At 33.6% G+C, this 14,300-nt stretch overlaps 1 protein-coding gene across 1 annotated transcript; it reads left to right on the top strand.

The window, feature by feature from the left end:
- The first annotated feature begins 9,445 nt into the window (after nt 1-9,445).
- On the top strand, nt 9,446-10,429 carry LOC109156508 (uncharacterized PE-PGRS family protein PE_PGRS54-like). The gene has a single exon (XM_019304361.1). The coding sequence runs from the start codon at nt 9,446-9,448 to the stop codon at nt 10,427-10,429; it is 984 nt and encodes a 327-aa protein (XP_019159906.1).
- Nucleotides 10,430-14,300: the final 3,871 nt, after the last annotated feature.

Below are 14,300 nucleotides of genomic sequence, written 5' to 3'. Positions count from 1 at the left end.
ATACAAAAAGGGGCTCATGTTAAATTTTCGCACAAGACCCCAATCTTCTTAGGAACGGCCCTGATTCTAATTCAACTCCGGTTGCATTGGACAACATACACTCAAATATGTGAAACTGTTATTCAATTTTATTTTATATACAATGTAGTTTCATTACAACAAAACTAAAGTATCATTTTGATATAACTACAGTTTCATTTGACAATATACCCTCAATATGTGAGACATGTTATACAGTTTCTCTTTATACATACTGTAGTTTCATTTCAGAATAACTAAAATATCATTTCAATTCAACTACAGTTTCATTTGACAATATACACTTAATATGTGAGACATGTTATTCAGTTTCATTTTATACATGCTGTAATTTCTTTTCAACACAACTAAAATATCATTTCAATTCAATTACGGTTTCATTTGATAATATAAACACAATATGTGAGACAAGTTATTCAGTTTCATTTTAAAATACATTGTAGTTTCATTTTATTCTGAACACACCAAAAATTAAATACAAGATTTGTTAAATATAACATCTACTTGTTTATTTAAAGAAATGACGCCGTTTTCAGATCATGGTCCACACACTGTATAACAATTGTTAGGATTTGACGTTTTGGGAAAATAAATATCATAAACACCCTCATATAATGTTTTTAATAAAAAAAAAAATCATACTAATTTTTGTTGTCTCAAGTCTCATTTATTGTAGAGACTTCAGGCTCCATCCTACTTCCCATTAGATGTAGGACAACCATCGAATGGGAAGTAAAATACTGATGGGCATTGAGGCTCTCAAGGCCCCCTCAGTATTTCCCCATCAATGAGGGAACTAAAAAGAAATACAAAGGGGAGCTGAGCCTGTGGCTCCCCTTTAATTTGTATTGTTTTTTAAAAATAATAATAATTATTATTATTATGGTGTAATGTCTTTATACGTCTTTCTATACTTTAATTGCTAAAAGCAAACAATTAATTTTACAAAACATCTTTTTATAAATAGGTAATATAATTTGCTGGTCAAATTCGTTAATACCAATTTGCTAACCGTTAACCGTTGATTGCCAAACAAGACCAATAAATCTTGTCGTTAAAATTTTTGTAGGGAGATTTAAAAAAAAAAAAAATTAATATCAAAAGAGAGGAAAGACGACTCCAAAAGAAAGCCAATTAGTTTATCACATTGAGAACAGTTGTAGACCATATGACACCAACATTCTCCCCCAATATTTTGGTGAGATAATCAGGAAGCCCTTCAAATAACATAACTCCAATACCATAGCTAGCATGCAAGTTGTTTAGTAAATAGGTGTTTAGTAAATAGCTGTTAGTTGATTGTGTTAGTGAGTTTGACTAGTTGATAGCATTAGCTGATTGTAAAAAGATGTTTGATACATTAACTATTAGCTGATAACTGATTACACACAAAATGACTTTCTCAAAAAGTTGTTTTGAAAAGCTTTTTGAATATGTTTTGAAGCAATAAGTTGTTACAAAAAGCTAATTAATCAAACACTCATATTGGTTTATTAACCAAGTCAAACAACCAATAATGGTCAAATAAATTTAAATTGACTGATAAACTAACTATTTTACCAAACATGGTCATAGCTTTTGTGACCCTATTAATCTAGTATTGGATCTATTCTGCTATCTAAAGATGACGTGCTTTATATATATGGACGCAATTTCGTAGAGGAAAAAACAGATAATTGTACACTTCTACACATAATTAGCTCAATTTCAAATTGCCTATGATGGGATTCAACACCAAAAATAAGTCTTAAGGGGGACGGGGGTGTTTGGTTCATATTATATGACATAATCAAGGTATATGAACTATGGAATGTTACATTCTCGTGCTTGATTCATATTATCTCACTTTTCTAAGGAAATACAATTTTTCTCAAAGAATGTAATATACCATTCATATTAGATTTTAAAAGGAATGTGATTCATTTACAAATATTAGGTATTCTAACATTACCATGCATATTTAATTTATTATTTTGCCATTTTAATTATAATTATTATGAAATATATATTTTATGTTAGCTTATTATACATATCATATTTAATAATTTTTATAATTATATATTTTATTTTATTTCTTATTACGTCATGTTAGCTTATAAATTAAAGTAATTTTATTTCTCAAGTTCAAGCTTTTAATTAATTACTTTTAAATCATGTACTTATATATGTTACTATTGTCTTATTTAATTGATTTATTTTAATTTTAAAATTTAATAAAATACATGAAAATATGTTAAGGGTATTAAAGTAAAAAAATTAATACAACATAAAAATAAACCCTAAATCAAACATATTTATATTACATACTTCAGTTTTAACTAAACTCATAAATTTAACATTTACAATAATTTAACATTCTTTAAGGTAATCTAAAAGATCGAGATACATGTTCTAATCTCCCTAAAGTGTCTATCCATCATTTTGCCAATCATTATTGTGTGGATTATATTTTGTATACTGTAAAATAATGTACATTCAGTATAAAAATAATGTACATTCAATACAAGAATAATGTATATTGTATTCAGGGGATGTACATTATTTTTGTTCTGAGTGTACATTATATTGTATAATGTACATTCAATACAAAAATAATGTATATTTAGTATATTAAAAACGTACTTTTTATTATGGTCCATATAACATTGTGTGGACCATAATTTGCCTCATTTTGCATTGATAAAATATTTATAATAAATTTAAAAAGGTTCATGATTATATTCGAATTTCTTTTACCCGCGGTGATTACAATACATCATTATGATTTAGCTGCCTGGTAATATTGAAAATCATCACTTTTTTATTGGATGTACTGAAATGGAAAAATAACTATTTTTCGTATGTATTTACATTTGTTTCCTCAATTATATTAAAAGTTGTTTCCTCAATTATATTAAAAGTGACAATTTGTTTTTTCCTTTTATGTTATGTGGTTATTTTTATCCTTAAAAAAATAAGTATTTCATTTATTTTTTCTCCAACAAATTATTCTTCCAAGAGGTTGAACCCCAACCCTAAGGCCACACTCCGGCCAGTTGAACCACAGAGGCTAGACCGATGCTCACTGCGCACACAAGGAGCCCCCCTCACTTTGACCGCTGGTGAGACTCGATCCCTTGTCATCATTCTTCCAAAGTTTCACCTCTATGACCAGTTGAGCTACCCATGCAGGCTTCTTCAACAAATTATTGCTTATATGTATGGATGACCACAATTCGAATCGAACCTAAATGGACACTGTAGCAACAGAATCGAAACAATAGAGACGGTTCTAGTTACGATTCAGAATCGAAAAATAAAATAAAATAATTGTTGAATTTAGACTATTTTAAAAATAAGAAATAGAATTTATAAAAATAAATAAATAAATTTTGAACTGGCGGTTCAAACCGAAACTGGAACATTTCTAAAAGGTTTTGTCACGATTTATCATTTCTCAGAACCGAACCGCAATCATATATACTTATATGTGAAATTCGAATAAATGTGAAAATGATAAAACGGTTCGGTTTGGTTCCCGTTTCAGTTTTGAATCGCCTATTCAAAATTTATTTATTTATGTAAATTCTATTTTTATTTTTAAAATAATCTAAATTCAATAATTATTTTATTTTATTTTGTTTCAATTTTGAATCCTAACCAAAACCATCCTTACTGTTCTGGTTTGATTGTCATAGTGTCTGGTTAGGTTCAAATCGAACACTATTCATCCCTACATATAAACAGTAATTTATTGGAAAAGAAAAATAAATAAAATACTTATTTTTTCTAAGTATAAAAATATCGATTTAACAATAAAACGAAAAAAAAACTTTCACTTTTAAAATAAGTGATGAGACAAATATAAATACATGAATAGCTCAATTGGAGTAACTCATAGGAAAATGTGTCATTTTCCCTAATGAAAAATGCATAAAGAATAGTATTGAAAATGGGCAAGGAAATCAAAGCAATTGACTTGGAAGTAAAAGCTGGAAATCTTTGAGAAGATCTTGTTTGTACGGTGGAAACGTGAAGTTGAACACGGAGGTGACAAATCTAAACAGGGATTTCGGATATGCGGGCTAACCCTAATAAATTAATTAATAAAATAATAATAGTAGGACCTTTAGTTCAAATCTAAAAATAAAAACAAAAAAAAAAAAAATATTAAAAGAATGTAACTGTTTAGGACTTCCGCATTGAGAGAGGTTTTGAGCAACCACACTAGTTACCGACAATTTTGAATTTTTGTAAGGAACACATGTCAAGTAAAAAAGAAAAAGCCATGAAAATGTAAATTAATTAATTTCTTGACAAACCTAACTTCTTGCAAGAAGTACTATTTTTTGTTTTTCTCCTGTCTTCTATCACTATAGAATCTATGATAAAAACTCACATTTATAACTAAGGAACGCTATCAAAGACATCGTGGTCAAACAGCATAATTGTGACTCTTTCAGATAAGAGGTCATATGTTTGAATCTTAGTGAGGTTTTTTTTTTTTTTTTTTTTTTTTTTTTTAATTTTTAATATTTATTTATTTATTTTGAGTTATGGGAATTGTTTAAAAAAAAAAGAAAAAAAAAACTTGTAGTGCATGTTGTGCGCACTGGTATGGTCACTAACTGAGGACCACTTTGACCTTATATTTGAATTCTTCCATTAATGTTGCTCATTATTATTATTATTATTATTATTATTATTATTATTATTATTATTATTATTATTATTATTATTATAGATTTTATAAAGAATGATGATAATATATGTTGTTATTATATATGATATGTCTACTTGTATCAAATACTATTAACTATACTCTTGATAGTATTTAGGGCGTGTTTGATTCGCACATGGGAATTGGAATCGGAATCGGAATCGGAATCGGAATCGGAATGAGTATCAAATACTTGGTAATGGTAATGCGTTTTAGTGAAAGTATTTTGCATGTTTGGTTATGTATGATCCAATAATGGAAATAAAGATTTTAGAAATACAAGAACACAAAATCAAGACAATTGATTCTAATATAAACACATCCAAAACACCAATATGAAAAAAAAAAAATCTAAAAGCACTAATCAAAGGGGTTGAGAAGGAATAAGAGAATGAAAGGGGATGGTACCTTTATTTTATTTGAGTATGAATTTTTCAATTAAGGGGGTATTTGAAACTTATAGTAGTGTTCTAAAAACCTATCAATCAAACAATATCAATCACTTTGATACACATTTCTTAGATCTAAACTTGTCAACCAAACACACCCTTAATGTAAGGGTGTCCTCAATGGGGAGGATCTTGGTGTAGTTTTTGAGGAGTTTTGGAGGTGCTTTTAAGATAGAGAAGTGAGTGAAAAGGGAAAAAAGAAAAAGAAAAATAAAAAACAAAATAAAAAACTGACAAAAACCCCTCCCCAAAACCCTCGCAACCCTGAACAAAACTCACAAATTAGCATGACAAACCCAACCCTCTCTTTCCTCTATATACCTATTTTTTTTTTTAAAATTCTTGTACAAATCCTCTGGTTGAGGATGCTCTAATGAAAAGAGTTCAACCCGATAACTTGGAATAGTTGGTAAATAAATTACACTCCATAATACAAATGAAAGGTTGATGGTTGATTCGAATTGAACATTGTAAATGATGTGTCATGTTACTAATTACGTAAGCAGTTTTGACATGCAGCATGTGGAGGCTGGAGAAGGGCAGGGAGGGGCGTGATGATCAGTCTATGATGCGTGTCAGTACACCCCGCGTGCGCATAAATAGTATTATGTACCTCTACTTTTGCGGGGCCCTCTCCAATCACAACACAACCAAAAAACCCCCCTTCTTTATATCCTCGCTTTAATTTTACCTTTGCCTTTTTAAAGTTGTTCTACAACGAATGGAATTAACCTCCATTACCCCCCCCCCCCCCCCCTACTCTATCACCCTACCATATGCTACACTCCTACCTAAATGCTAAAATTATTCTCCAGAGTCCAGAGAACAACCAACAAGAACATACTATTTGACTTCATATATTATTACTAGTTTTTTATGCACATTGCGAGATTAGGGTAATGTCTAATGTTTTTTTTTTTTTTTTTTTTTTTTTTTTTTTTTAAATAAGTACTTTAAAGTATATTAAGGTAAGATTATATTGGAATTGTTCATGCATAGATAATTGAATGTTGAATTTGCGTATTTAAATATGTAATTTTAAGTTTACAAATGCAAGATACTATAGTCAAGATTGATTATAATTGTCAATATTATAATTGTATTAGTATGATTGAAACCAAATACAAGACATAAGAGAGAGCAAATAAAAATTAGGGCATAAAATATTAAATATATACTAATATTGAAAAGCTAACCGTTGGTTGTCAAACAATGACATTGCGAGGTACTTTCCCACTTCAATTTGTTGTGTGATTTGAATACTGTTTTTGTCAATAATTTTCCCAAGTAGCTAATATGATTGGCTTAATTATATATTTTTTATTTTTTACTTTATTTTTTTTAAAACAATTATTATTATTATTATTATTATTATTATTATTATTATTATTATTATTATTATTATTATTATTAAATACATGTATACCCTTAGATCATTTTACATGTTAATCTAAACAGCTAATTTTTTCAAATATCTTTTTACCAACCGTTGATATAATTCGCTGATCAAATCTGCTAACGTTAACTGCCAAGTGTTGATTATCAAACAAGGACATTGCGATGTAGTTCTCACTTATTTGTTGTGTGATTTGAATACTCTCTTTGTCAACAAATCCCGTAGTTAATATGATTGGCTTTATTAATTATATTTTTTTTATTTTTTCATGGTATTAATAAAATACTTGGTAAATAAATATATAACATTATTTTGTATTATAACTTTGATATTTAATTTAAAAATAGTGTAAAAAAAAAGATAATAGACAATGTAGTGAATATAATCAATTGATGAATTTGAATGTAAAGTATTTTTACATTGGAGAAATATAAAGACAATATAACTAATAAAATTATTTCTCTTAATTAATTTATTGATAATGAATAATTTTTTTTTTAATAAAGACATTGTAGGAACAATGTAGCGAATATAATCAATTGATGAATTTGAATGTAAAGAATTTTTATATTGAAGAAAAATAAAGAAAATATAACTACTGAAATTATTTCTCTTATTTAATTTATTGATAATGAATAAATTTTTTTTTTTTGAATAAAGACATTGTAGACACATAATTCTAAATTAAAGAAATGCATATGTATTATTTTTTGTTGTAGCTACTAAATTATTATTTAATTTAATAAGAGTAAAATATAGTATTAATTATGCCAACTTTGATTTAGATGGGGTTCGAACTTAAGACCTTTCTTATTGAAATCAATGAGTAAATTAACGGTGAACTAACAAAAATTAACGGAAAAGATAATATTTAACGGAAAAGTTAACGGATAATCATATTCATTAAGGATAAATTAGGAAATCTTAAGGAAAAATTAAAATCTGATCAATCTGAGTCATTCATTTGATTAAAAAATTTGACTGCCATTTTTTCTGTCCATTATAGGCCTAACTCTCTTGGGCTCTTATTAGTATATATATATATACTAGTCTTTTACGCGCATTGCGCGATTGAGATAATGCCCAATGTTTTTTTTTTAAAAAATAAGTACTTTAAAGTATATCAAGGCAAGATTATATTGAAATTGTTCATGCACAGATAATTGAATGTTAAATTTGCGTATTTAAATAGGCAATTCTAAGTTTACAAATGCAAGATAATATAGTCAAGATTGATTATAATTGTCAATAAAATAATTGTATAGGTATGGTTGAAACCAAATACGGGACATAAGGGAGAGTAAATAAAAATTAGGGCATAAAATATTAAATATATACTAATATTGAAGAGCTAACTGCTGATTGCCAAACAAGGACATTGCGAGATAGTTTCCCACTTCAATTTGTTGTGTGATTTGAATACTCTTTTTGTCAATAAATTTCCCAAGTAGTTCATATGATTGACTTAATTATATTTTTTTATTTTTTTTATTTTTTTAAAACTATTATTATTATTATTATTATTATTATTATTATTATTATTATTATTATTATTATTATTATTATTATTATTATTATTATTATTATTATTATTATTATTATTATTATTAAATATATGTATACCCTTAAGTCATTTTACATGTTAATCTAAACAGCTAATTTTTTCAAATATCTTTTTATCAATCGTTGATATAATTCGCTGGTCAAATTCGCTAATATAATCCGCTAACGCTAACCGCTAACTGCTGATTGTCAAACAAGGACATTGCAAGGTAGTTCTCACTTCAATTTGTTGTGTGATTTGAATACTCTGATCTCTTTGTCAACAAATCCCTCAAGTAGTTATTATGATTGGCTTTATTAATTATATATATTTTTTAATTTTTTCATGATATTAATAAAATACTTGGTAAATAAATATATAGCATTATTTTGAATTATAACTTTCATATTTAATTAAAAAAATAGTGCACAAAAAAGATAATAGACAATGTAGTGAATATAATCAATTGATGAATTTGAATGTAAAAAATTTTTACATTGGAGAAATGTAAAGACAATATAACTAATAAAATTATTTCTCTTAATTAATTTATTGATAATGAATAATTTTTTTTAATAAAGACATTGTATGGACAATGTAGCGAATATAATCAATTGATGAATTTGAATGTAAAGAATTTTTATATTGGAAAAAATAAATACAATATAACTAACGAAATTATTTCTCTTATTTAATTTATTGATAATGAATAACTTTTTTTGAATAAAGACATTGTAGACACATAATTCTAAATTAAAGAAATGCATATGTATTATTTTTTATTGTAGCTACTAAATTATTATTTAATTTAATAATAGTAAAATAGAGTACTAATTATGCCAACTTTGATTGAGATGAGGTTAGGACCTAAGACCTTTCTTATTGAAATCAATGAGTAAGTTAACGGTGAACTAACAGAAATTAACAGAAAAGATAATATTTAACGGATAATCATATTCATTAAGAATAAATTAGGAAATCTTAAAGGAAAAAATAAAATCTAATCAATCTGAGCCATTCATTTGATTAAAAAATTTAACCGCCATTTTTCTACCCATTATAGGCCTAACTCTCTTGGGCTCTTATTAGTATATATATATATATATATATATATATATATATATATATATATATATATATATATATATATATATATATATATATACTATATAGTTACTTGCCATAGCGTAAATTATATCGAAAGTAAAATGTTTAAGTTTAAATAGAGATTAAGTAGTGATTCTCTCTAGGGTTTTTGCAATTCCTACTAGGGTTTTCCTAGGTTTTCAACGGTGATCGGTTTTCTTTCTGTCCGGACGATGGCCGGAGACGTTGCTATGGATGACGAACTGCTTGGGCGTGAGGAGGACACGACAGCTGTGGATGAACAAAACGGCGGAAGGCGACCGGATGGAGTTGATTTGCGTCAAACGGGAGAAGGGGGACAGTGGATGCGGCGAGCCGGGGGAGGAGTTTTGGCTGGGAAGGAAAACCGAGATAGTGAGGTGTTGCTTGGGGAGAACGTACAACGTGATAGCGGTGAGCGTGGTTGGCCAGGCGCAATGGATGGGGAGGGTGGCAGAATGACATGTGATGTTGTGGGCGGTTTGGGGGGTAAGGGCGGTGAGTGTGGTTGGCCAGGAGCAATGAATGGGGAAGGTGGCAGCAACGCATGTGATGTTGTGGGCGGTTTGGGGGGTAATAGTGGTGGGCGTGGTTGGCCAGGCGAAAGGAATGGGGAAAGTGGTAGAATGGCAGGAGATGTTGTGGGCGGTTTGGATGGAAGGGGGACGGGCAGTAGGGGGGAGCGAGGGAGGGAGGAGGGGAGGGCAGTACGGCAGCCGGGGGCTGGGGCGGGTGTGGCGGAGTTGACGGATAGGTGGGCGGATTGGGCACTGCTAGAGGAGGAGGGTGCGGTGTTTATGCCGGGAGGGGAGGATGACGGGGTTGAGGGAGGCGGGGAAGGTGAGGAGGAGACATGGAGGGTGGTCGGGCGCTTTTTGACGCAAAAGTTAATTAAACTGGATTTTATGAGGCAGGTATTAACGTCAGTTTGGCAGCCGGTCCGTGGGATACAGGTAACGGAGATTCAGAGGGGTTTGTTCTTGTTTGTTTTTTTCGATAAAACAGATTTGGACTATGTTCTGAATGGGGGTCCCTGGGCTTTTGAGAATAATGCACTTGTGTGTCGGGAGGTGTTGGACGAGGTGAATCCTGTGGATGTGGAGCTGGATATGATTGATATGTGGGTACCGCTGCATGACATGCCGAAGGGGTACACATCTCATGCAATTCTCGAATAGGCGGGGAATTTTTTGGGCACTTTTGTTAAGCATGATGAGAGATTTGAAGGAGCACCATGGTTAACCTTCCATCGTACAATTTCGGTTGATAGGCCGCTTAGGATAAGGATGAGGTTAATGAAGAGAGATGGGACTACAACATGGGTTAATTTCAGGGAGGCGGGAATTCCAGTGGAAAGGTACTTGTACGGTCCGGATATGCGGGTTGGTGGGTCCCGGAGCGCTCCTAGAGCGGTTGGGGATAGCTGGCTCGTGCCGGAAGGCGGGAAGCCACGTCCATTGGTAGTAAAGCAAAGGTTGGTTGGGGCAGTAGACGGGGGTCGGGGAGGTGGGGGAGTCACACCCACGAGTATGTCTGAGGATGAGGTGGTGGTGGCTACGGTAAAGCGTCGTAGGCATGGGACAGAGATTGGAGAGGATGGTGGGAATGATGATATAACAATCACTGATGGTTCAAAAAACTTGTCCATGGCAGGAGCTGGTGTCCAGCCCCGCCCAGCATCATGAGTACGATAAGCTGGAACTGTCGTGGCTTGGGCAATCCACGCACAGTTCGAGAAGTAGTGGACCTAGTGTCCCGTAAGAAGCCAGAGTTTGTGTTTTTGATGGAAACCAAGGTGGCACGGAGTCATGCGGAGAGAGTCCGTGTCAGGCTTGGTTATGAGGGGTTGTTTTATGTGAATAATGAAGGCTTGAGTGAGAGTATGGCGCTCCTTTGGAAGAAGAACAACACGGCTAGGTTGTTGAGTTACTCGTTCAACCACATTGATATTGAGGTTAGTATGAATGGAAAGTTATAGCGTATGACATGTTTATATGGGTGTTCGGATCGAAGTAGAAGAGAGGAAACCTGGGAGCTACTGTGTATGTTGAGGGGTAGATCTAGATTACCCTGGGTGGTGATAGGGGATTTTAATAATCTTCTCTATCAACATGAAAAGAGGGGGGGAAATCCATACACGAATAGCCTCTTACGAGGGTTTGGGGAAACCATTGATGCGTGTGGTTTGATACAGATGCCGATGCGGGGCCGCCAGTTCACATCGGATAAGAGTAAAGGCACGGTGAATTGGATACAGGAGAGGCTTGATAAGGTGCTTATTACGGAAGAGTGGGGTGGTATGAATGATAATGCATGGGTGGAGAATCTGCAGACTAGAGAATCAGATCACTCGGCTCTGTTTCTTAATATGAATGCTCTCAGTACGCGTAGAGTAAGAGGACCGAGGAGGTTTAGATTTGAAAATGCATGGTTATTGGATGAGGGGTGCAAGGAGGTGGTGGAGACAGCCTGGCAGGAGGGGAGGCCGGAGGGCTTGTTGCACTGTCAGCAGTTTTGTGGTATAAAGTTGATGCGATGGGGGGTGACCAATTCCATAAATTTGGTCACCGAATAGGGCAGTTGCAGAAGCGGCAAGAGAAGTTCTGTGATGTAACGAATCCGGCCGCATTGGCCGAATTCCAGCAGAATGAGTATCAGTTAAAGCAATTGGAGGCCCAGGAGGATGTATTTTGGAGGCAATTGGAGGCCCAGGAGGATGTATTTTGGAGGCAATTGGAGGCCCAGGAGGATGTATTTTGGAGGCAGCAGGCGAAACAACACTGGCTGCGGGGTGCAGATGCTAACACCAAGTTCTATCACAGGTATGCTTCTGCCCGTAGAAAGAAGAATTTTATTGCTAGTATTAAGAATGAGGGTGGGGATTGGGTGGAGGATACAAATATGCATTCGGTGATTCTGGATTATTTTAAGAGCATATTTGCTTCTGATAATTTGAGCTGTGATGATCCCCTTTTTATTGATTTTGCCCCCCGTGTGTCGAATGAGAATAATGAGATGTTGAATCAGCCTTTTTCGGTAGAAGAGGTAAAAACAACACTTTTTTCTATGTTCCCGGATAAAGCACCAGGCCCGGATGAAATGAATCCGGGTTTCTATCAGCATTTTTGGTCTATTGTGGGGGATGATGTGTCTGATTTTATATTGCATGCTTTGAACTCTGGGGTATTTCCAGAAGGGCTAAACGATACGAATATAGTATTGATTCCTAAAAAAGAGGTCCCAGAGACTGTTGCAGATTTGAGACCAATTGCGTTAAGCAATGTCATATATAGGATAATGGCAAAAATGATGGCAAACAGAATGAAAGTTTTGATGGAGGATATTATCTCGGAATCCCAAAGTGCTTTTATTCCTGACAGGTTAATTACAGATAATATCTTGGTGGTAGCTGAGGTGGGTCACTACTTGAACAGGAAGCAGTGTGGTGTAGTAGGCTGGAGTGCACTGAAATTGGACATGTCAAAAGCATACGATAGAATGGAACGGGGTTTTCTGGAAAAAATGTTGATGGTGCTGGGTTTTAGTGATAGATGGATTAAGCTAATAATGATGTGTGTGACAACAGTGAGCTATACTGTAATGGTGAATGGGGAGGTGGGGGGACGGGTCAAACCGACTCGTGGACTCAGACAGGGAGATCCTCTTTCTCCTTATTTATTCATTATCTGTGCTGAGGCACTTTCGATGTTGTTGCAGAAGGAACAGATGGCAGGATCTATACATGGATGTAGAGTGGCCAAGGGTGCTCCCCCAGTGTCTCATTTATTCTTTGCGGATGACAGCCTGCTTTTCTTTAGAGCAAATATTCATGAGGCTATGGTGATTAAAGATTGTTTGATGAGGTATGAGAAACTATCTGGACAGGTGGTGAATTATAACAAGTCAAACATATGTTTTAGCCGAAATACCCACCACATAGTCAGAACGTAGGTGGCAGACTATCTTGCGGTAGTGTAGGCAAGTAATTTTGGGAAATATCTGGGCCTCCCATCGTTTGTGGGCAGAAATAAAAGAGCAGTTTTTTCCTATGTGGAGGGAAAGATCAGGCAGAGGATTGGATCGTGGAGCACAAAGTTATTATCTCAGGCTGGTAAGGAAGTTTTATTGAAAAGTGTGGCTCAATCTATGCCAACTTTTTCAATGAGTGTTTTTTTATTGCCTGAAACAGTTTGTCAATCCATTGAGAGAGCAATGAATAGATACTGGTGGGGAAGTGGCAGGGATAAGGGGATTCACTGGAAGGCATGGGATAAGTTATGTATCCCCAGGTGGTTTGGGTTTCAAGGAATTGAGGGCTTCTAATCTAGCTATGCTGGGCAAGCAGGCATGGCGTTTTTTTGACAAACCTAGAGTCTCTGGTGGCAAGAATATATAAAGCCAGGTATTACCCCACTTCTAGTTTTGTTGATGCTACTATTGGTAATTGCTCAAGTTTTTGTTGGAGAAGTATAATGGCAGCACATCCAATAGTGGTAGCTGGGATAAGACGCAAGATTGGAAATGGTGAGACAACTCTAATTTGGGGACACCCATGGCTGCAGGATAATCCAAGTCCCTTGGTACAAACAATTATGCCTGAGGAGTTAAGAGAAGCAAGAGTAGCAGGTTTGATTGACCCACAAACACAAACATGGGATCCACATATTTTATCTGATTTATTTATCCCTGAGGATGTGAGCAGAATAGTTATGATTCCTGTTAGCCCTGATTATGATGACTCATGGTACTGGATAGGTGACCCAAAAGGAATTTATTCAGTAAAGAATGCCTACAGGCGTATTGTTGGTGATTATGAGAATAACCCAGGTGATTTTGATAAATGGGTTAAGATGTGGAAATTGAAAGTACCACCAAAATGGAAGACCGTTTTATGGAGAGCAGTAAATGATATTTTACCCACTACCACGAATCTAATTAATAAGAGGGTGGAGATTGACCCGACATGTCCTATGTGCAGATTTAATAATGAAGATGTGTTGCATGCATTAGTTTATTGTGAATATTCTACATTAGTTTGGAATATAACAC

Source organism: Ipomoea nil, unplaced genomic scaffold (assembly GCF_001879475.1).
Source record: "Ipomoea nil cultivar Tokyo-kokei standard unplaced genomic scaffold, Asagao_1.1 scaffold2735, whole genome shotgun sequence".
Taxonomy (NCBI): domain Eukaryota; kingdom Viridiplantae; phylum Streptophyta; class Magnoliopsida; order Solanales; family Convolvulaceae; genus Ipomoea; species Ipomoea nil.
The sequence above is the reverse complement of the archived record's forward strand: the minus strand, read 5'-3'. Positions and strand labels throughout refer to the sequence as shown.

Bases quoted from the DNA above. Each gene is read 5' to 3' on its own strand.
- LOC109156508 (XM_019304361.1), top strand. From the start codon at position 9,446: ATGGCCGGAGACGTTGCTATGGATGACGAACTGCTTGGGCGTGAGGAG.